We start from the raw sequence: 22,309 nt of genomic DNA on the forward strand, positions 1-22,309 counted from the left end.
AATATTTTTTTTAAATTCAAAAATTTTTATAAAAATTAAATTATTAAATTAAATTAAAGATAAAATTATAAATTAAATAAATTAAATTAAATTAAAATTTAAATTAAAAATTAAAATTAAAATTAAATTAAAATTAAAATTAAAATTAAAATTAATTAAATTAAAATTAAATTAAATTAAATAAAAAATTAAATTAAATTAAAATTAAATTAAAATTAAATTAAATTAAAATTAAATTATAATTAAATTAAAAAAATAAATTTTAAATTAAAATTAAAAAAAAAATTAAATTAAAATTAAAATAATTAAATTAAAATTAAAAAAAAAATTAAAATTAAATTAAAATTAAATTAAATTAAAAAAATTAAAATTTAAAAAATTAAATTTTTAAAATTAAAAAAAAAATTAAATTAAAAGGAAATTAAAATTAAATTAAAATTAAAATTATTAAATTAAATTAAAATTAAAAATTGAAAATTAAATTGAAGCTAAATTAAAATTTAATTAAAATTAAATTAAAATTAAATTAAATTCAAATTTAAATCAAATTTAATTAAATATTTTTTTTAATCTACTATAAGAAATAAAATTTAAAAATTTTAAGACATTAAAAATTTTGAAAAAATTAAATTAATGAAGAATTTCAATTCTATATTGATCTAAAATCAATTTTTCACAACATTAAAATCTCTCACAACAAATTTCAAGCCAACTTTCGATCAATAAGTGTCATTAAGAAGTCAATGCTCATCTAATGAAGCTCATAATATTCAATCTCCAAGTCTTGTCATCTCCCGATCAAAGATCTCGCCATAAATTCATTCAAATCACATCTCATGTGCCTTTCATGGAGATCCCATTCGCCACACAAGTTAAGTCTGATTAATGAATTAGATCGTAATAACAATAAAAAACACACCAAGATTGAATTCGTGACAACCTTTTTAACTATGGCCAAGCACACACACACTCCCATAAAAATAATTAAAGGTACATGACTTCTCTTTTTTTTTCGTTTATTTCAATTCACATTAATTTTGAACAGCAAGAAGATCAACAACCACAACAAACAAAACAAAAAGTAAAAAACGTTCCAGTACAAATGAGGCAAAAACCCATAAAATTGATTATCTCTCTTTGGGTGATTCACAAAAATCACGCATTGTTCGCGCACCTCGACGACTATTACTCTTCATTTGCGTTTCGATGTTTGGATAAAGTATTTTTCAACAAAAGGCCACCCAAAAAACTTGCACGCAGGTGATTGTTTTATATAATTCTCATAACTCCCGAGGTAATAATATTAATAACGATTATGCTTTTTGTTGAAAAGAGAGAAAACAGTATCGCGCATAGAGCCACAAAAAAAATTTTTTGAATAAATCATAATTTGGGTAAATAAATATTGAGATTAACGCATGAAATTAGGGAACGTTAAAAAAGAGCTGCCAGGCCGAAAGATCAAATCAGAGGTGAATACTGCTCAATTTCTTGCTTCATTATAAAAAATTCATGTCTCGAAAGCTTAAAATTCTGCGAGACATGGAAAAATGTGCATTGGGGAAACTTTTCTGAATGTGCATTAGGACAAGATTTTAAATGTGGATTGGGGCAAAGTTTTCAAATGTTTCTTGTGGGAATTTTTCAAATGTGCATTTTTGTGGGATTGTCCCAATGCACAATCTGAACTTTTGCCCCAATGCACAATCTGAACTTATGCCCCAATGCACAATCGAAAATACCGCCCCAATGAACAATCAAAATTTTGCCCCAATACACATTCGAACATTCTAAAATTTTAATTCTTAAATTCGACACCAATGCAAAATCTAAAATTTATCCCAATGCACATTCAAAAAATTTTCCTAATGCTCATTTTTCGATGTCTCGTAGAATTTTTTATCTTGCGAAATATGGATTTTTCATAACTTTGGTTTGGATTATACTCCGGGATAGTGTAATAATATATTAAGATTATTTTTTTATAGGTGAACGTCGTCTTTGACTTCGCGTCGTTCGAAACAAAACTCTAGACCACCCAGTTCTGCCTAAGGTAACATATTTTGTATGTTGTGATATTACACCTTGAAGAAACTCTTTTTTTTAATGCATTAAAGGTCGTAAAATGTATAACAAAAATAACTCTTCACGATATTTATATCTTTTTTAACACATTTAATTGATGGGAGAATGTGTTAAAAATATTATATAAAATAAAAAAACACTTGAAGAAAAAAAGACCGAATGGACCACGGAGTTAAAATGAGCTACAATATAGCAAATATTTATGTTTATTTTGTTACATTTTAAGAAAAGTTGCCGTTGAAGGTGAGGTCTGTTTGTCATTTTATGATCTTGCTACAAAAAGTTGCAGCTCAAAACATTGAAAGAAGCGTTAATTAAAAGCGATAAAAGGGGAAACAAGAGATGACTTTTCGCTATGGGAGGTTTGAATGCAAATGTGTGGATTTGGTGTGAACTGTGACACGAGCACTGCTTTCTATATTTCTCTGCTTCAAGATTCTAAGAGCTCTGTTTTGTATTTTCTGTAATGCTGTAATTTCTTCTTTTTTGCAGGGTCGAAAATACTTTAAGTCAATAAAAAACTAAAAGCTTTTGCTTAAGTAAAAGTCACAATTAAGTTGACTTTTAAGTCAAAAGTAAAAGACAATTTAGCTTATTTACTTTTACTTAAAAGAAAAAGTTTAAGTCAATTAATTAAAAGCTTAATTCTTCAAAAAATTTTTTGTGAAAAATTAAGCTTTTCATTTGGCTTATTTGACTTAAACTTTTACTTAAGCAAAAGTAAGCTTTATAAACTTTTACTTTTAACTTTTAAGTAATATTTTTGATGCTTTTTTTTACTATTTATTTTGTAATTTGCTAATTTAAAATAGATTTCAGAGTATTTCATATTAAAAATTAAAGAAAAAAAATTCATAAAAATAAATTATAAAAAAATTTTGAAAAAAAAAAATTTAATAATTTTAAAAAATATTTTTTTTTTTATAATAAAATATGATTTCCAAAACAAAAATTAGAATTTATTGAAATTTTTTTGGGAATTTTCTACATCCAAAAACGGTCATTTTTGGTTAAATTTTTAACTTTTTTTTTAATTTTGCCCCATTGGATTTTAAATATGCCCCTAAGTCAAAATTAAAAGCTTAATTCCTAAAAAAAATTTTTGTAAAAAATTAAGCTTTTCATTTTGGCTTATTTGACTTAAACTTTTATTTAAGCAAAAGTAAGCTTTATAAACTTTTACTTTTAACTTTTAAGTCAACTAAATTTGGACTTTTTCTTAAGCAAAAGCTTTTAGTTTTTTTATTGACTTATCCTATGGGCGAAAAACTGGCCAGATTGATCCCTCAAGTGATCAGGTTGACCCATTGAATATGAACCTTTAAAAGGTCAATTAAATCCCTTCAAGAGGTCATATGATCTTAAAAAAATGATCTCTTAAGGATTTCAATAAAAATCTTTTAAGGAGAAACTCAAAAGGGGATCAGGTTGATCTCTTAAGGGATCAGAACTCTTAATGGAACAAATTGATCCCTTAAGGGATCAAAAATTTCCTTAAGGGATCAATCTGACCCGTTTGTCGCCTATAGGGTAAAGTATTTTCGACCCTGCTTTTTTTTTGTAGTATTTAAAGTGACACACTCTTGTAAAAAAACTGAGTTCATTTGAAGACTTTCTAATAGTTTTAGTTGGTTTTTTCTTATCATTAGATAGACCCATTAGTTAAGTTGAATTTATATTTTGCCTTAATTTATCGTATTTATCCAAAAAATGTTCAAACATTTGTTCCTCATTTTTTTTTTTAAATTTTTATCAAATACTTACCTCCGATCAAAATCTTTCTCCATTCACATTTTTTCTTCATCTTCTAATTTTCCAAAAATTTCTCACTGCACTTGCGTGTCAAATACTCGTCATCCTTATTTCTCAAAAACACGAAACATAAATTTAAAAAACCCAATTAATCAAAAATAAACATCGAATCCTCCTGTATCTTGTATTTCCTTGGAGCCCATTTATCTAACGATCCCATCAAATAATGACCTAAAACAATAATTATTAGTATTAATAAAGAAACGAATTGATGACATTATAAAAAAAACCCTTAAACATTGGTTTACCATCAAATAAATTACCATTAACAATAAAATCAACAAGCTAACTGCCCTTGTTCACGAGAAACGAAATGACTGAGCATTAAAAGAGATACAAATCTCATGTCGAGAAAAAGAAAAGGATTCAGTGAATTAAAAAAGGATCGAGTCATTATATTAAATAAATATTTTTTTTTAAACACTTTCATAATATTGGGTTACCTTCGTCATTTTTTTTTTGTTTGTTGGAAGAAAATAAAACGATGGAATCCCAGATTATGCACCTGATTACTAACTGAGGATGATTTCTTTGTTTTTTTTTGTATCACAAAGGTGCTAAAGTCCTTCTTATCCCAAATTTCGATCACATAAACAACGAAACCCTTCTAGCTAATAATTATTATTTTTTTTCGATTTCTTCGGAAATAACGGAATTAGCATGTTTCGTGGTCCATCACTCAATCACCTGCAAAAAATTATGACAATTGCAAAAAATAATTGAAATTGAAGCCTGTCGGCATTTGTCACATTAAAATTTCCGTGAAAAAAAAACTTTTACTTTACTTCAAAAAATTTTTTCAGCTAACACTTTTTTTTTGTTAATCTTCAGTTTAATTTTTTTTTGTTTGAAAAGTTAAGAGTTTAGTTAGAAAGAAAGGCTCTGGGCGATTTTTGAACATGCGAAATATACAACATAATCAGAATTTAATGACAACGACGACGTTTTAAAAGGTTGTTTAAAAAAATATTAAGTCCATTAGTGGAACACGGGAGAGGAGCAAAAAACAAAACAAAAGATTTAAACAAGTGGAAAAACGACGAACCCAAAAAAAATTTTTTTTTTTTTCGAGAAAGGGACTTAATTGGTTGCTACAATGTTATTTTTGGGAGTTTTTTCTGTTGATAATTTGTAGATTTCGTGTCTTATTGCAGGTGCCAGTATTTCATTGTTTCCAACCTCCTTTTATTATTTTATTTTTTGTTGCCTTTGTTTGAGATGCGATTTAGATCGCGTGAAAGATTTTGCCAAAAAGGTCCCTTGAGCGAAAGAAAAAAAACAGCAAATTGCAGAAAACAACAAAAAAGAGGTATTAACCTTAAAATGATAAAAATGTGACATGAATAAATGTTTCTCCTTTCAACGATTAAAACGCATTTCGTTACAACTCTATTAAAGAGACACAACAAAAAAAAAGTCAACGACAAAAAATTAATATTTAAAAGCGGCAATAAAGCAGTCAAAAATCAACAGGAGCCATTAGTTATGTAGCCAAATTTAAATCTTTTTTAAGCGCGCGCTTGCTTTTCTCCGATATTGATTTTGTTCGTCTCGAAGGCGCCTCGATTTATCTTTTTTTGCTTTTGTCTCTTTTTTTTGCATATTGATCATGGTGTGATAATCATTTATTCAAATGTCGACCGAAGTTTATGATATTCTCGCAGAAGAAGACTGTTGTAAAAGCAACAAAGGAGGATATCAACGCGATGATATGAATGCCAAGTACAATAAAAAATAAAGCACGCAGACAGAGACTCTTGATTGTCGTGAACCGAATTTGAATATAATCAGCAATAAAATTTTATCTGGAAATATTTTTTTAGCGTCGAGGCACCTGCGCATAATTTCTATTTTTGAAAAAAAAAGTATTGAGATTTTGGGGATTATGTTAATTTTTTTTATTTTGGGTTTTTGGTTGATTAGAGGAAGTTTTATTTGAAATTCGTCTGAACTTAAGTTTCGTAAATTTTTTTCTATTTGTCTATTTGATCGTTCTTAAGCTTGAAATTCATCAAAAATTACGGAAATTTGATTTGAATGTCTTTTGGATGGTTCTTAAGGTTGAAAATTGAAAGATATGAAAATACGTAAAAAATACGTAATTTTCATGTTGAAGGTATATTTGATGATTTATAAGCTTGAAATTCGTCAAAAACTACGGAAAATGTCTTTGGATGTCTTTTTGAAGGTTCTTAGGTTGAAAATTGACAAACAAAAAATACGTAAAAAATCTGTGTAAAAACATTGAGAAGTAAATTTAAAGGTCTTTAAAGCTTGAAATTGGGTTGTAAGTTAAAAAATTCATCAAGATCAATAAGAATTTTTTTCAGCAATAATTTCGTTTCTTTATCCAGCATTCTCTCCGTTTTCATCAAAAATTGATCAAAAAGTAAACTTTCTTGAATCATTTCTTGATCTTCGTTCATCTTCAAGTCAATACCTGAAAAAAAGCTTTAATTCAGTTAAAAGATGAAATTCTACTTACCTCTAAAGCCCAAAAACAATCAACTCATCTCAGCAAAGTCTAATATGAGTCATCTACGACTCACGATCATGGCAAAAAAAAACCTCTCACTGCTGCCTAGAATCTTTAATTGCCTCACCTTCACATTGCGCTTGTCAGCTTCGCATTTACATTTTTTTACATTTATTTTCTGTAAAATGTTTCCCACCGCTTTTACATACAAATTTCCAACTCTGCTAATAATTCAACAGCGTTTCTCATGTACTTACTCTCGGAGTAGCAACAAGCAGCAGCATCGACAACGCGAAAGAAAAAAACAATTTTGTGCAGGTGTTGTACAGACTTTACGGCGCCTTACTACATTCCATATTTGTCTTTGATTTGCTTTTTTTTCTTCTCTCACGTAAACAAAAATACATCGCTACTATAATAATAATAAAAATACTAATAAATATCGAATGTGAATGTATCTTGCGCGCTCCTCTTCATTTGCATATCGTTCACCTTGTTAACTGATTTCTTGTCTCTTTGTCTTCGCTTCGTTCGTTTCTCTCTAGCTTTTCATAGTTTTTCGAACAAAAACTTTTTTTTTTCTTTAAATCTCGGAGCGACTGTGATCATGAATATTATTAATGAATAAACAACGAATGCATTTTTCTCCATTCGCTTGTTCTTTTTTTTTATTGATTCTATATTAAGCTCCTCATTTGCATAATATTCCTCTATAAATGGAGGAAGGCTTTGGGTAAATAAATTCCTCATCGGATTTGAATAAAAAAAAAATAATCTTTTTTGTGTGCCTCGGAATTCATTGAAATGCATGAGAAAATGCATTAATAACGAGTTGCACGGAGAAACGCCGAAAAATGAATTAGACACCTGTAATTATCAATTTTTGATGCAACAATGCGGTGATTCAGAAGCTGTGATGACATAATGCGAGCGCGAAGGTTAAACATCTTCCTTCATTAAAAATCAATGTGCCTTCGGGGTGATTTGCACGACGACTGCGAAGACGATGATCAAAGCGACTAATTATATGCAGATGCAATACATTAGAAAATTGCTTTTTGATGATAGTGACGACTAAATTGCAACTTTTAAAATTAAAATGAGCAGTTGTCCTCGCAAATGATGAGCATTTTTGTCTCAATTAAAAGAGAATTTCGGAAATTAATGGCTTTAATTTGGGGTCCAAACATGTAGCGAGATACTTTTTGCTCTAAATTTGTAAATTTTTTGATATTTTTAAACTTTCAAAAATAAAGTCCAAAATTTTTAAAAATAAAATGGGGGGAAGGCAAAAAAATTTTTTTTGAAATTTGCAATTTTTGATCGTTGAAACATTTTTTTTGTTTTTTTTTAAAAAACTTTCAAATTAATAAAAATTGATTTAAGATCATTTTAAGTTTGAAAAACTAAAATTTTAAAAAATAACTGTCGCATTTTATGAAAATATTTTTTAACTTAAAAAATGTGCAAATTGGGGTACAAAAATTAAAATGTTTTTAACTTGGGATCAAAAAATGGAATTTATGATTTTATTTTTAAACCAAAAATTAACTAAAAATGCTCATTGGGTGAAAAAATAAATTTAATTCTTAGATATGGAAACATAAAAAATTCCAAATATGCCTTGGGACAAAAATTCAAAATGTTTATTGGGACAAAATTTCGTAGTTTTATTTGGAGTATAATCACAAAAAACTAAAGAAGAACGAAAATAAAATCAAAAATTTAATCTAATAAAAAAATTAATTTAACAAAGCTTAAAATATGCCTTGGGAAGAAGAACGAAAATATTGTATCAAAATTTAATCAAATTTTTTAAAAAAAAACAAATTTAATAAAACTCAAAATATGCCTTGGGACAAGTAAATCTAAATAAGCATTGGGTCAAAAAATCAAATTTTTTATCAAAGTACAAACTCAAAGTGATTAATAGGAACAACAAATTTTCAGTGGATAAAATGAAATAAATTTGATATAATTCAAAATATGCATTGGGGCAAAAAACTTTAAATGTTCATTGGGCAAAAAAAAATAAATTTTTAGGAAATATCAGCTTAAAATGTTTATTAGGGCAAAAAGAAAATCAAAATGTTAATTGGGCCTAAAACTATCAAAGTCTAAATTGGAGGATAAGTTAAAAATGTGCATTGGGGTAAAGAAAAATCAAAATGTAAATTAATATTTATTTCATTTTCTTAATTTTTCAATTAATTTTTGTTATAGGCTTACTTCAAATTTCTTAACTTGCTGTAAATTTCAAGGCACAAATTTTCAAACAAGATGAACATTATAAAGAATTAAGAAATTGCGTAAATTCATCTTCTTCAAAATCATCACTTTCATAATCATCAACGCCTGGATAGAAAAATCGAACCTCAATGACATCTTTATTGTCTTCCAGCAACTTTTCAAGTAGAGATTTTTCGTCTACGAACTCATAAGCTTGAACTTGAAGCTTAGGACGTTCTTCTGATGCTTTCAAAATTTGAACCAATTTATTTAGAAAGTTGAGATCTAACGATCCAAATTCGATCTTAAGTTCTTCGAGTTTATCCAAGGGCTCTATCAAAGTAAGGATTTCTTTGAGATATTCGCCTCCATACAATGTTAGTTTCTTTAGATTGGTCATTTTGCGGAGACACTTCATATCAACCAAAAGATCATAACTGGATATGTCGAGCTCTTCAACGATGTTCTTTTGGCTGAGTTTGTCCAATAATCTGTTGATATCGCGCAACATTACGCTTTTATCGGCATGACATTGGTCAGATTTGAATTCGTTAAGTTTCAATTTTTTCAATTTTGGTAGATCGCCAAGGATGTAAACGTTAGGACAGAAAAAATCTAAGGTAAGATCTTCAATTTCATGCATATTTTTCGCAATGAAATGAACCAAAAAGTGGCTCTCATTTAAAGTCATCATTTGGTATTCAGAACAATTTACTTTGATGGTAAGTTGTTTTAGTCCCCAATTCTTCTTCAAAATTTGCTTGTAGTTTTCCCATGTTAAATTTTGACAAGATGATAAGGTTAAGGACTTCAAATTCATGACATATTGGAAGAAATTTACGGTGATATGTTTGCTCATGATAACCTCCAATTCCTCAAGTTTCGTGTTTCGAAAGCATTTCGCCATTGCATCTCGACATACATATGCATAAAAGCTTCCTAATGACAAAGATTTCAAACGTTTTACGATTGGAGTGAATTTTTCAATAACTTCGCTATCGTAAAACGCAAGGCCTTGGTTACTCAAGCTTTCCAAATTTACTAAATACTTGTCAATCCATTCAAAAACTCGAGTTTTATTGAAACCGCAACGTAAGTTATCCAAGGCAAGAGATTTAACTGATGGACCTAAGAATTGGACAAGTTTCAAGAATTTTTCCATCGTATCAACTCCTAAAGTTTTAAGACTGACAGATGTAAACTTTTTGGTAATTTCTAATATCAAAAAATCCAAACGTGGACAAATTCCACGAAGGTCAATTAATTCGAGCAATCCAAAAAAACGTAAAAGATGGAGCAAGCAGTCATCGTTTAAATCCATTAAATCTGAAAAAAAATCAAAAAATCTTTTAAAAAATGCAAAAGTGATTGATTTAAATACTTACTTGTACCCAGGTTCAGATCTTTTGGTTGTACAGAGCTCATTTTGACTAAAAGAAGCTTTAAACCTAAAAAAAACAAACAAAAAACAGAAGTGAAGCCGGCATTTCGAATAAATACAAATAAAAAATTCTCACCGATTAAATTTTCAGCAATTAGACTTTACTTTCTTTGTACTTTTGTTGATTAATTGTTCCAAATTTGACCAAATTCACTTTTTTAATAGTTTTACAAGCAATAAATGTGAATATCTAACTTTAAATATCAATTTGATTACTCGGCAAATTTTTATTGTGAAACTTTTTCCCGCGAATGAAGTATTCCTCTGAATTTAAATACTACTTAGTAGTGCATACGTTCGTAACTAAGTGATAACAATACTACCTATTTAAAACGTATCAACGGTATTTAAAGTCAGAATGTTAAAACCAAATAAAGTTAAATGGAAAATATGCCTTGGGACTAGAAAGTAAAAATGTGCATTGGGTCAAAGCAAAATCAAAATTTTCATTTAAGTTTAAACTCAAAACATTTTTGTATTTTTTTTTTATTAAACCAAAATAAAAATTACAACATTCACTGTATTCATAAATATCAAATTTCAAAATAGAAGATTGATTCAAAATGTGCATTAGGACAAGAAAACTAAATGTAAACTCAGGTAATAATTAATAGTTAACAAAATTTAGCAAGTTGTTTGAAAAAAAAAAAATATTTAATTTAAATATAACAAAAACAAAACTTAAGACATCTATCTTTTAGATGTAGGGTTGAACTTGAACTTAAACGATAGCGAACCTCAATGATATCCTTATTGTCTTTCAACAATTTTTTAAGAAGAGATTCTTCACCTAAAAACCTACCAGCTTGAACTTGAAGCTTGGGACGTTCTCCAATTTCTCGTTTCAAAATTTGAATCAAACTGTCGAGTAATTCATAATGTAAAAATGCATATTCGATGTTAAGTTCTTTGAGTTTATTCAAGGGCTCTATTAGAGTAGGGATATATTCTGCAAATTCGCCGTCACCAAACAATGTTAATTTCTTTATATTGGTCATTTTGCGGAGACACTTTATATCAACCCAAAGATTCTCACCGGATATTTCGAGCTCTTCAACGATGTTCTTTTGGCTGAGTTTTTCCAACAACTTGTTGATATCTTGTAATTCATTACTAATAATTTTCAACTTTTTCAAGTTCGGTAGATCGCCAAACATGTAAACGTTCGGACAGCAAAAATCCATTGTGAGATCCTCAATTTCTTGCAGTTTCGTCGCAATGAAATTTACCAAATCTTTGCTCCTCTCAAGAGAAGTTATCTTTAAGTATTCAACACGAATTGAGTCTATATCTATTTCGATGGTAAGCTGTTTTAGTCCCAAATTTGTCTTCAAAATGTGAGCATAGCTTTCGAAAGTCAATTTACGACAAGATGAAATCGTTAAGGATTTTAATGTATTAAAATGCAGAAAGAAATTTTCGGTTACATATTTGCAATTAGTGACTTTTAACTCCTCAAGTTGCGTGTTCTTAAAACATTTAGCCGATAAAACGTCGGTAGGAATTTCGAAAAGTGATAAAGATTTCAAACGTTTCATAATTGGAGTAAAATTTTCTATGACTCTGGCGTCGTTAAGTTCAAAACTTTGAATACTCAAACTCTCCAAATTCACCAAATGTTTAGCAATCCATTCAAAAATTTTATCTGCTTCGTGTGCTTTAACCAAGCTTGCAAGTTCTTTATCCAAGGCTAGAGATTTGACTGATGAACCTAAGGATTCGATGATGGTTGAATCTATGAAAATAAAAATTAAATTTAACATTCTGATTTTGGAATTACATATTGAAATACTTACTATTACTTTTTGATCTTGTATATATAAAAAAAATCACACAAATAATCACCAATACAAGTGCAATTAAAACCGGCATTTTAAGGCTATAAATTTCTCACAGACTAAATATTTAGCAAAACTATTTTATTTTATCAAATTTCTTTGTATTTTTGTCTATTGATTGTTTTAATTTGGTTCGAATTTACTTTTAAATTAATTTCACGAGCAATAAATGTGAATTTCTGACTGTAAATATCAACGTGATTACTCGGCAAATTTTTATTACGAAACTTTTTCTCGAAATGAAGTATTCCTCTGAATTTAAATACTACTTGGTAGTGCATACGTTCGTAACTAAGTGATAACAATATGTACTGATTAAATTGAAACTGACTTACTTTTACTTCAAAATATATTTTTTGGTGATAAGGACAATTTCGACAATTTCTGAACTATGACTGAACTTTATTTCTTGATTCTTTGAACTGAATATTAAACTGATATGCAGCATTTATTGTTTACTTAATGCTAAACTTATCTTATGCAAATAATATTTCAAGCAGAACTTTATTTTTGTTGATTTAGGTTACTTTTAGACATTTTTAGTTTTTTTGTGGATCCCTTTTTATTTATGCAAAAATCTTGTTTGAAAGATTCTAACCTGAAAAAATTTAAATCGTAAATGATAAAAAGTTAAAAATATACTTACGATACACAGAGTTTTCATTCAGCAGTTAATATTTTTTTTTTAGTACATTTACAAGCTTTTTTGAAACAAAAATTTAAAAAAATTTTAAATTAAAAAAATATAAAAAATGTGAGATTAAAAAAGTTTTAAAAAAAAATTAAAAGTAAATATTAAAAAAAATTTTCCTTTGAAATTTCCTTCTTTAAAACAAACATAAAAGGTAAGAATTTATAAAAATTGCAATATTTTGGTTTGATATAAAAAATTTTTTCTCCATTAGATCCTGTTCTACATGGTAAATTGAAATGGAAAAACTTCGTTTTCTCGTAAACAAGTAAACTTTTATATTTTCGAAATTTTTATTTTACTTTTTTTTCTTTTTTTGCAAATTTAGGTATTAGGACAAATATAGTTTTGGCAGCACTTAGGAAAATTGTATTGTAAACGAGTCAGCCCAATCTACAAAAGGATTTCAGCAAAATAATTCAAAAAATTGTTCGAAAATAATTTTTATAAATAAATGAACTAAAGTAAAGTAAAAACGAATTTAAATTGCATGAAAACCTAAAAAACCTGCAAAAGGAGCCCAAAAAACCATCCAAAAAACCATTTTAACCATGTATAAAACCATAGCTTAATCCATATGAAATTTTATAAAGATATATCTAATTCCTTTTTTTCTTCATATTAATTATACATACTTTTAGTATAGCTTTATACACAAAATTAGATATATCTATATACATGGTTTTTTCTTATAGGGCTGTAAATATCAACGTGATTACTCGGCAAATTTTTTTTGTGAAACTTTTTCTCGAAATGAAGTATTCCTCTGAATTTAAATACTACTTAGTAGTGCATACGTTCGTAACTAAGTGATAACAATATGTACTGGTTAAATTACAACAACGATAGTATTCTAACTCAATTTCGTAAGACGTTTTGAAAGCAACTGACTTACTTTTACTTCAAAATATATTTTTTGGTGATAAAGACAATGTCGACAATTTCTGAACTATGACTGAACTTTATTTCTTGATTCTTTAAACTGAATATTGAACTGATATGCAGCATTTATTGTTTACTTAATGCTAAACTTATCTTATGCAAATAATATTTCAAGCAAAACTTTATTTTTGTTGATTTAGGTTAATTTTCATATGATCCACAATGTTCTTACTTTGAGATTTTTAGTTTTTTTTGTGGATCCGTTTTTATTTATGACGCCATCCATTTACGGCGTCGGATAAAAAGGGACATTTTTTGACCCCCACCCCCCCTATAATCGGAAACCGTCGGAATTGAAAGACTTTTACGACGTACTTTTTAGTAAAATAACCCCCCCCCCTTTTTAAGAAAAATTGTTAAAAATTAGCTCAAATTTATATGGAAATTTTGTGAAAAATTGTACAAGTTTACTCAGTAAGTTAAAAAACAAAACAAAAAAGTTTGAAGCGCTTAAATATTACTGACAAATTGAAACAAAAAATCTTAACTATAGAGAATTTATACGTCGTCGTATTTTCCTCTTACCCCCCCTCCCCCTACGTCTAAATCCATCGGAAATTAATGGAAATTAAACTCAAACTTCCGACGCCGTAAATGAATGGCGCCTTATGAAAAGTTTTGTTTGAAAGATTCTAACCTAAAAAAACGTAAAACATAAATGATGAAAAAATTTTAAAATTTTTTAGAGAAGAAAATTTATGATAAAATATGATTTTCAATTTTTTTGAAATTTACCCAAAAACGGTCGGCATTTTTTTTTACCCCATTGGATTTTCGAATATTTTTGATTTTCATTTGGAGCGACCTTTTATCTATTTTTTTTAGAAAATTTATTTAGAATTCCAGCCTAAAGCTTCACAAAAACTTTAAATGATTAATTTTAAGATCTTTGTTGTCAACAAAAAACTTTTGCCCAATGCACATTTTAAAATGTGTTTTTACATCCCAGTTTACATTTTGCAAATTGTTTTTGTTATTCCTTCAAAAATACTTTTTTTTAAAGTTTTCAACAAATTAAAGGTAAAAATTTACACGGTCGCCCTCCCAAATTCGACCCTCCAGCGTTTATCAGTTAAATTTAGACGAAAAATTTCTGTTTTTAATTAGAACAACAGCAGCAACGCATCAAACCGGCCATAATTGAAAGCTATACGCTAAAAAAAAATCCACCCTTAGGCAAATGCAAAAGAAAAAAAAATCAGTGGAACCAGACAATGAATAATTATAGCCTTTGTCTAACAAAAGCCAAGCCCGAAATGCATTGTCTTCGTCCATGCCATTGTCTGTCTTCCTACGCGCATCGAACAAGAACAACAAGCACAAAAGGACACAAAATAAATATTCATCATCTGCTCCGCGCCGATCTTCCATCAACTGTCAGCAAGCCAAAATAATGCCATTAATTTTTTGTCAGTGAAACGCAGTCACTCCTTCGAAAACTTGCATCTGACTATTTTTATCGCGTCGATATCACATGTGCGCGTCGAACAAATACGAAATCAAAGCGATCACCAAATAAGGAAAATGGAAAAAAGTCATTTCTTACCGTATGTCTATCTAGGCATGCATATTTTTTTTATAATGATTGAGGTGTGATGTAAATACAGGAAGACATCGACTTTGTTCGTTTTGTTTGTTATTCCTGAAAGAGAGAGAAAAAAAATATCAACGTCAAACACCATAAGGTGAAGCGTTTTTTTCAACATACAAAAGCCATTTATCAAGAATTCTTCGCGAGACAAGGAAGACAAACAAGCGACTTTGGTCACCAATACGAGCGCGCAAGAATTTAAATAATTCACACATGTTCGAACGACCAAAACGGCTTTAATGGGTGATCATTACATATATTTTCTTCTGAACATGATTACCTCTAAGCTTTATTTTATCATTTATGGTTTGTTATAAATATGGTCGGTTCGTTCGGATTATTCGTTCAATATGTTCAACTTACTCACTTACTTAGTTGATATGAGGCAGAAAAAAAAGCATTTTGTGTCGAGTATTAAGAAGGCGCTGTATTTATGAGTGTTTTTAAACACCTGAGGCTTTTAATGAGTTATGTAGTGTACAAGTACATGTGTTATGACTAATGTTCAATGTTTCGAAAGGAGGCTTTTCAATCGGTTTTTGGAACAAAATTTAATTAAAAATATATTTGAGTGATTTTTATTATTTTATAGGCTGAAAATTGTCTTAAATTGGGTAAAAAATTGGGTTGAAAACTCTTATTTGGAATTAATTTTTTTTTTAAATTTAACATTTCAAAAAAATTTGTTTTCAATTTATTTTAAAATTTATGATAAATAAATTTTTTCAAACAAAATGTTTCAATTTTTTTTCAAAAAATTTTTAACAATTCTTTAACCTATTGGAGTTGTTAAGGACTTTTTAAAATATTCGATACGTATTTTTTTGTTTGGCTGTAGCAGGTCAAATTATTTTTTTATGAATTTTTGAAAATTTTAAAAAAGGTTTATTTTGCTCCTCATTGATTTTGGTCAAAGTTTTCAAATTTTTTAATTAGAATGTGCTTATTTATACTTCTAATAATTATTTAAATCTTTTTTGATAAATTTTTACCAGAAATTTAAAGTTTTTCAGAAATTAAAATTTAAAATTATTTTGACAATTTTCAGATTTTCTCTAAATCTCACTAATTTCTTTTCCAAAAGTGTCTAAAATGGCTCAAATAATTATTAGAAGCATAAATAAGCACATTCTAATCAAAAAAATTTGAAAACTTTGACAAAAATCGAGATGACACGAGGAGCAAAATAAACCTTTTTTAAAATTTTCAAAAATTCATAAAAAAATAATTTGACCTTACAGCCAAACAAAAAATACGTATCGAATATTTTTTAGTCCTCTATCTAATTGTTAAAAATTTTTTGAAAAAACTTGTTGGACCGTGAGGTTCAACTTTAAAAAAAAAATATTTTTTTTTAGGATTCTGTATCTGTAGCTAAGAAATTAAAAAAAATATAATTATAACTTTTATAATATAATTATAATATAATATTATAATATAATTATACCTAGTTATAAAAAAATAAATAAAAAAATAAATAAATAAAAAAAATAAATAAAAAAATATTAATTAAAAAATATACCAAAATTTAACATTTAAAAAAAATTCAAAATTGTCGAAATAAAAATTAAAAATGGTTCAAATAAACAATATTTAAAAAAATAGGAAAATTTTCAAATATTTAACAAAATATATCAAAATTTTTTTAAAAACAAATATTCAAGTATTTTTTTACATTTTAAAATTTTTATAAAAAAAATAAATATTCCTTAATTTGAATAAATTAATATTTTAAATAATTTCATTTAAAATATTATTAAAGCAATAAAAAAATAAATAATAATAAAAATTATTAGGTAAAAAAATCAAGCATTATTTTTTAATTGAATTATTTAAAAAAATATTTAAAATAATTAAAATAAATTTTTAAATTAATTGTTTTTTAAAAAATTTTTAAGTATCAAAGTCATTTTTTTATAAAAATTTTTCAAAAAGCCTCCCATCTTCTCAAAAACAATTTCAAACCAGCGCAATTGTGTCTAAACAGCAGAACCGAAGAAGAGGAAAAAAAGTTATTACCTCGATTTTGATCAAACATTTGCATTGTCTTGACCCGTCATCTCTGCCTCCCCGCTTATAATCGCCTTTAAATCAGCTTGAAAACTATAACAATTTACGAATTCCTCAATTGCCCGTTATTGAACTGAGCTGATCGACATCATTATAATCTTCGACATCGCTTCGTTTTTTTTCTTCTTCTCATCTCAAACCAGCAATGTTCATAAAATAAAATGCACGTGTTCAAATAATGGACGAAACAAACAAAAAAAAAATCAGTGTTCGTTGACGATGACGACGACGACGACGAACGAGGAGATAAACAATCAATACAAATACAACACGGAAAAAAATTATGGAAATGGAATGCAAGAATATATGACCAACGAGAGAGAGAAAAGTACGTTTAATAGTCAATCGAACATGAGAACGAAGGCTTTTGTAGTAAAAGTACCTCAGATGCAGCGCGAGATTAAACGCACACAAAAGGAATGCTGAATAAATGTAAAATGTAATAACAATATTATGGGATTCTGATTGCTGCGCTGCGGTTTTAAATTACGTTTCGTTCTCTAATTGTGGGAAAATATTGAATTATCTTTCGTTTTCTCGCTCGTTGTCGATGTTTCTCTTTGTTTTTATTTTTTTTTCGAGACGTGGGCGAAAAAAGACAAAATTTCTTCTAGGTTTTTTTTATATCAAGAGCTGAAGCAATTCAGAAAATGTTTCACATTGTGATGAGATTTAAATTATTGAATATTTTTTGATATGTTGTGAACTTATTTGTAATTTTTGAGCAAAATTTGTTAAATTTGTCAGGTTGAATTAGCGTAAAAGCGATTTTCAAATTTTTTAACGGTAATTTTTTATTTAAAATGACATTTAGGAAGGTCTAACTTTAAATTTTTTGTCTTGTGCCTCAATTAAAAAAATATTAAATAAAATTATTAGTTAAAAAAATATTAAATAATTTATTTTTTTAAAGTATTTATTTTTTTTAAAGAGTAATTAAAAAAATAAAAAATTTTCAATTCTCGTATTTTTTAATTTTTTTGACTAATTTTTTAATAATTTATTTTATTATTATTATTTTTTTAATTTACAATTTTTAATTATTTTTTAATTTGCCTTGTTATCTTTTTCAAATAAATAGAATTAAAGGAGCAATAAAAAAAATTTTGTAATTTTCTTTTATAAAAAATGAAAAAAATTTTTTCCTAAATTTTTTTCCTTAAAAAAATCAAATATTTTTTTTTGAATAAAATTATTTATTTTATTTTTAACTTTTTTATATTTTATATTGACTTTTTAACTTAAAAAATGCTTTGAAAATTTGTTTGAAATATTGTAAAAAAATCTCTGTTTTTTAAATCTTTTTTTAAAGAAAAAAGCTTGGCAAAAATATGCATTTAAAAAAGCGTTTTATGCGCATAAAATATGCATTTAAATGCACTTATAGGCAAAATTGCAATTTTATGCAATTAAAAAATGCTATTTTGGTCTTTTTTAATTTGAAAAAATGAATAAAAATGGAACTTTTTTATACGAAAGTTTAAAATTTTTGAGTTAATTTTTTTCCTTCCTTAAATTTTTTTTAAATACCTAATATTTTTTTTTAAACAGTATTTATTGAACCCAAAATTTGATTTATTTTTTTTTTTCTTCACTTTTTTATATTTTATATTGACTTTTTTGGAATTTTTTAAAAAAAAAAAAATTTTTGGCTAAAAAATTTTCAAAAAATGCTTTTTGCAAAAAATTAATTTATTTTACGCAAAATATTATGTAAAAAAAATATCAAAATGACGTTGGGCTTAAAAGACTCATTTTTTCCCTATATTTCTTTTCATAAAGAAAATTATTTTTTTTTGTTTAATATCATCATTTAATTTAAAATTAAAAAGAAAAATTATCTGAATTTATTAAGAAATTTTTTTAACAGGTATTTCTAACAAAATATTTTTAATATCTTTAAATATTATAAAAATATTAAATTTTTTAATAATTAAAATTTATGTTTTTTACAAAAATTTTTGATTTTTTTAAGACAAAACTTTAATAAAAAAATATTTTGGGCAGATTTTTAATTTTTTTTTTGTTTTTGCTTCATTTACGCTTTTTTATAAAAATATTGCTTTCTATACATTTTGTACAAAATTTGTTCGGTAATACTGCAAGTTATCATTATAATTAATAGTTTTGTTCTTAAAGTATTATTAAAAAATGTGAGTTGTGTGGAATGTGAAACATTTTTGCTGAATGCGACTGCCTTACAGTTTATTTTTTTTTTATAGCTACCTAGTTAAGTTAAATTCAAAAAATAATTTTTTTACGCCTAAACACTTGAATTTTGACAATTTTTGGTTTCATATCTCATTTTGGAATTAAAATAAATTAATTTTGATTGTCCTAAAATTTAAAAAAAATAAATATTTCCCCTAAAAATGACTTAAAAACGTCCTAAAAATACTCCCCACAATTCGCGTACACTTGCGGACAATGTCTCGCCGCGAGTGTCGCATAAGCTGCCTTCGATCCCACTTTTAATTTAACCTTATGACTATGTTTGTTCCACAGATGTGCGATAAATGAGTTCTCCAATTTAGCAAGAGTCTCTTCCGCCTCTTTCACATCGAAGAATTTCCGAAATTGTCGCCATGGAATGGCATAAACGCCATCCGGGGGGTACACATGAAAGCCATAACATCGATCCCGGATCATTTTTCGGGGATTTTGCGTGCCACAAAGCGTTTGCAGTACTCGAGTTATGACTCCGGGGCCATTATTTCCCCAATTGTAGCCGTCAAAGTTGTCCAAAAGGTCTCTAAAATGAAGAAAATTGAATTTTTTGAAGGTTTTTAATAAAAAAAATCCTTACTTGACACACAATTCGGCAACTTGATGCCCAAACCCGGCAGGTTCCATGTTCATAAATCCCGCGGCGACATCTTCATCTGACTCAGCACCGGAATAATTCACTCCCGCCTCGTCCAAATTTCGCAAAACGACGACATCGAGATCCAAATATGTGCCGCCATACTTGAAAAGTGTCAAATATCGCAACACATCCGACAAATGTGAGTTCACGTAGTCCGAATCGAACATCCTGCCATCGCGCATCCACTCCTCCAGCGGCGTTCTTTCGGCATAATTTGTGATATTTAGTCGTAAAAATTTGATATTTTCGTATTTCGACAACACGGCATCGAGCATTTTGAATTCCCGCGTCGTCGAGTCATTCGAGAATCCGATGTTGCTGGCAAACAAAACGTGAATTTGCCAATTTGGCGAATTTTTTGCGGCACTTTCGATGGCGCACAACTGACGCGGATTCAGATTTATCGTAGCTGCCGGTGTCGAGCAACTTGTTTCGAGGAAAAATGCGTTTTGTTTGCCGGCTGGCGTGTGAGCGGCGGCGGCGCCAATTTCAGGTAACGGTTCGACGTGCAACGGTAACGCATTGTGGAAGCAATCTTTGAGGAAGCGCGATTTGCGACGCCGTTCCTCGATAAATGTGTGATTCAGGTAAAAAATGAAGATTGTGAGGATTAGGCCGATGATGAGAATTCGTCGACGTGCCTTGCTTGAGCTGCAAATCCGGATAAAAAGTGTGATGAGATCCTCCATTTGATTTTTTTTTTGCTATCTCCAACGAAAAAATTAAATAAAATACACAAAAATTGCTGGAATGTCTCCGCCAGTTACTTAGCACTATTTTAACAACAAGAGACGAACACAAATACAAGAGTTAACATGATAATTACGCGTTAATCACTCGCGTCATTGATAGAGTTCAAATTGCGAGTGATTTTTGTTTACAAATCGGTGTGAAAAATCGCCATATGTTGATTCGGTTTTTTTGGAAGTTCGAAATCTCATCACGAGATGTCGTGTTTATCACTTTTATTCGTCTCATTTGAGGCAAAAAGAAAGCACTATGGGGTGAAATCTATTAAAAATTGGTAAAATTTTGATTTTTTTTTTTTCAGAATAAAATATCTCAGAAAACTTAATTGTTTACAAAAATTGAACACAATCGATGAGAAAGCTTTTAAAAGTTCGAAAATTTTGAAAATTCTTTATAAAAATAATTCAGATTTTGTATCATTATAATAGTTTATTTCATAAGAAAGTTTCAAAAAGATTTCAAATTATTTATTTATTCAATTTTTTCGATGATAATTTAGTAAACTGTAGCAATATAAAATTTATACAAAAAATAAAAAAATTGATGAAATTAAAAAATTAACAATTTAATTTTAATTTATAATTATATAATTTTAATCAAAGGAGCTATTAACTTGGCTAACAAAATTAATTATTGTACACTTATAGTTTGTTTTTACTTCACACTTCAAATTTTAAGAAAAAAAAATTAGTTTAAAAAACTTATACATTTGACGATAATTAATAACAACACATTTCAATTCGTTATCACTTTATTCGAGAAGCAATTCAAAATGGATTTCTAAAATTGCAGTACATACCAACTAATGAACAAACAGCTGACGTTTTAACAAAAGGATTGAGCAAAGTGAAGCACATAAAAATGATGCAACTTCTTGGAATCAACAATTAACCAGGAGTGTTGGCAAAATAATTGTTGACCAATTATAGTAAACTGGGAGAGTTTACTTGCTTCAGTTTTTACTTGATTTAGTTATTCTCTAATAAAATTTACTTGCAATAGAAAGTTAAAGCTATCCTCCTCAAATGAGCGAAACGATCGTTGAAGGTTTTTTCCGCATACAAGGATGTGAAAGATAATCTTGTTACAGAGCAGATTTTAAGCATGGCACAGAAAACTTACAGAGCGCCGGTTGGAAATTTATAACTTATTTTAGTAATGAACTTAAATATTTTCATAATAAAAATAATTAGAAGAAGCAAATGACTACTTCATTAAGTAAAAATAATTTAAAAAAACATAATTTTAGGATTAGGATTAGGATTAAAAAAAATAAAATTTTAGGATTTACTACGCTGACTGATGGAAGAATTTTTTCCAATATTTTATTTTTACTGTTTCTTACACTTTTTTTTTTTATCTATTTTAAAATTATTTTTTTTCTTAAACATCTTTTCAAATTTCATGACAGAAATTCGCGTGAAATGCATCAAAAAAAAGTTTTGAGATAAAAAAAATGTAGAAATTCGAATTTGGTTTTGGTTTTTTACGAGTCAGATGTTACTCTATATTTAAAGC

The 22,309-nt window shown here is 27.7% G+C and overlaps 3 protein-coding genes across 3 annotated transcripts; all 3 read right to left on the minus strand.

The window, feature by feature from the left end:
- Nucleotides 1–8,529: 8,529 nt before the first annotated feature.
- On the minus strand, nucleotides 8,530–10,286 carry LOC134834257 (uncharacterized). Its single transcript, XM_063848847.1, has 3 exons — nucleotides 10,120–10,286; nucleotides 9,988–10,050; nucleotides 8,530–9,928 (listed from the first exon to the last, which is right to left on the minus strand). Exons 2-3 carry the CDS (start codon nucleotides 10,025–10,027, stop codon nucleotides 8,661–8,663), a joined length of 1,308 nt encoding a protein of 435 aa, XP_063704917.1. The 5' UTR covers nucleotides 10,028–10,050; nucleotides 10,120–10,286; the 3' UTR covers nucleotides 8,530–8,660.
- A 252-nt stretch (nucleotides 10,287–10,538) lies between these two features.
- LOC134834334 (uncharacterized) lies at nucleotides 10,539–12,103 on the minus strand. Its single transcript, XM_063848961.1, has 2 exons — nucleotides 11,840–12,103; nucleotides 10,539–11,778 (listed from the first exon to the last, which is right to left on the minus strand). The coding sequence occupies exons 1-2, from the start codon at nucleotides 11,913–11,915 to the stop codon at nucleotides 10,703–10,705; spliced, it is 1,152 nt and encodes a 383-aa protein (XP_063705031.1). The 5' UTR covers nucleotides 11,916–12,103; the 3' UTR covers nucleotides 10,539–10,702.
- Nucleotides 12,104–19,183: 7,080 nt separating this feature from the next.
- On the minus strand, nucleotides 19,184–20,911 carry LOC134834410 (lactosylceramide 4-alpha-galactosyltransferase). The gene is made up of 2 exons (XM_063849057.1): nucleotides 19,982–20,911; nucleotides 19,184–19,927 (listed from the first exon to the last, which is right to left on the minus strand). Exons 1-2 carry the CDS (start codon nucleotides 20,728–20,730, stop codon nucleotides 19,564–19,566), a joined length of 1,113 nt encoding a protein of 370 aa, XP_063705127.1. The 5' UTR covers nucleotides 20,731–20,911; the 3' UTR covers nucleotides 19,184–19,563.
- Between the last annotated feature and the right edge of the window lie 1,398 nt (nucleotides 20,912–22,309).

Source organism: Culicoides brevitarsis, chromosome 3 (genome assembly GCF_036172545.1).
Source record: "Culicoides brevitarsis isolate CSIRO-B50_1 chromosome 3, AGI_CSIRO_Cbre_v1, whole genome shotgun sequence".
In the NCBI taxonomy this organism is placed as follows: Eukaryota; Metazoa; Arthropoda; class Insecta; order Diptera; family Ceratopogonidae; genus Culicoides; species Culicoides brevitarsis.

Bases quoted from the DNA above. Each gene is read 5' to 3' on its own strand.
- LOC134834334 (XM_063848961.1), bottom strand. From the start codon at position 11,915: ATGCCGGTTTTAATTGCACTTGTATTGGTGATTATTTGTGTGATTTTT. The intron at 11,779-11,839 runs GTAAGTATTTCA...TTATTTTCATAG, and splicing joins TACAAGATCAAAAAGTAATA to ATTCAACCATCATCGAATCC.
- LOC134834410 (XM_063849057.1), bottom strand. From the start codon at position 20,730: ATGGAGGATCTCATCACACTTTTTATCCGGATTTGCAGCTCAAGCAAG. The intron at 19,928-19,981 runs GTAAGGATTTTT...TCTTCATTTTAG, and splicing joins GTTGCCGAATTGTGTGTCAA to AGACCTTTTGGACAACTTTG.
- LOC134834257 (XM_063848847.1), bottom strand. From the start codon at position 10,027: ATGAGCTCTGTACAACCAAAAGATCTGAACCTGGGTACAA. The intron at 9,929-9,987 runs GTAAGTATTTAA...ATTTTTTTTCAG, and splicing joins AGATCTGAACCTGGGTACAA to ATTTAATGGATTTAAACGAT.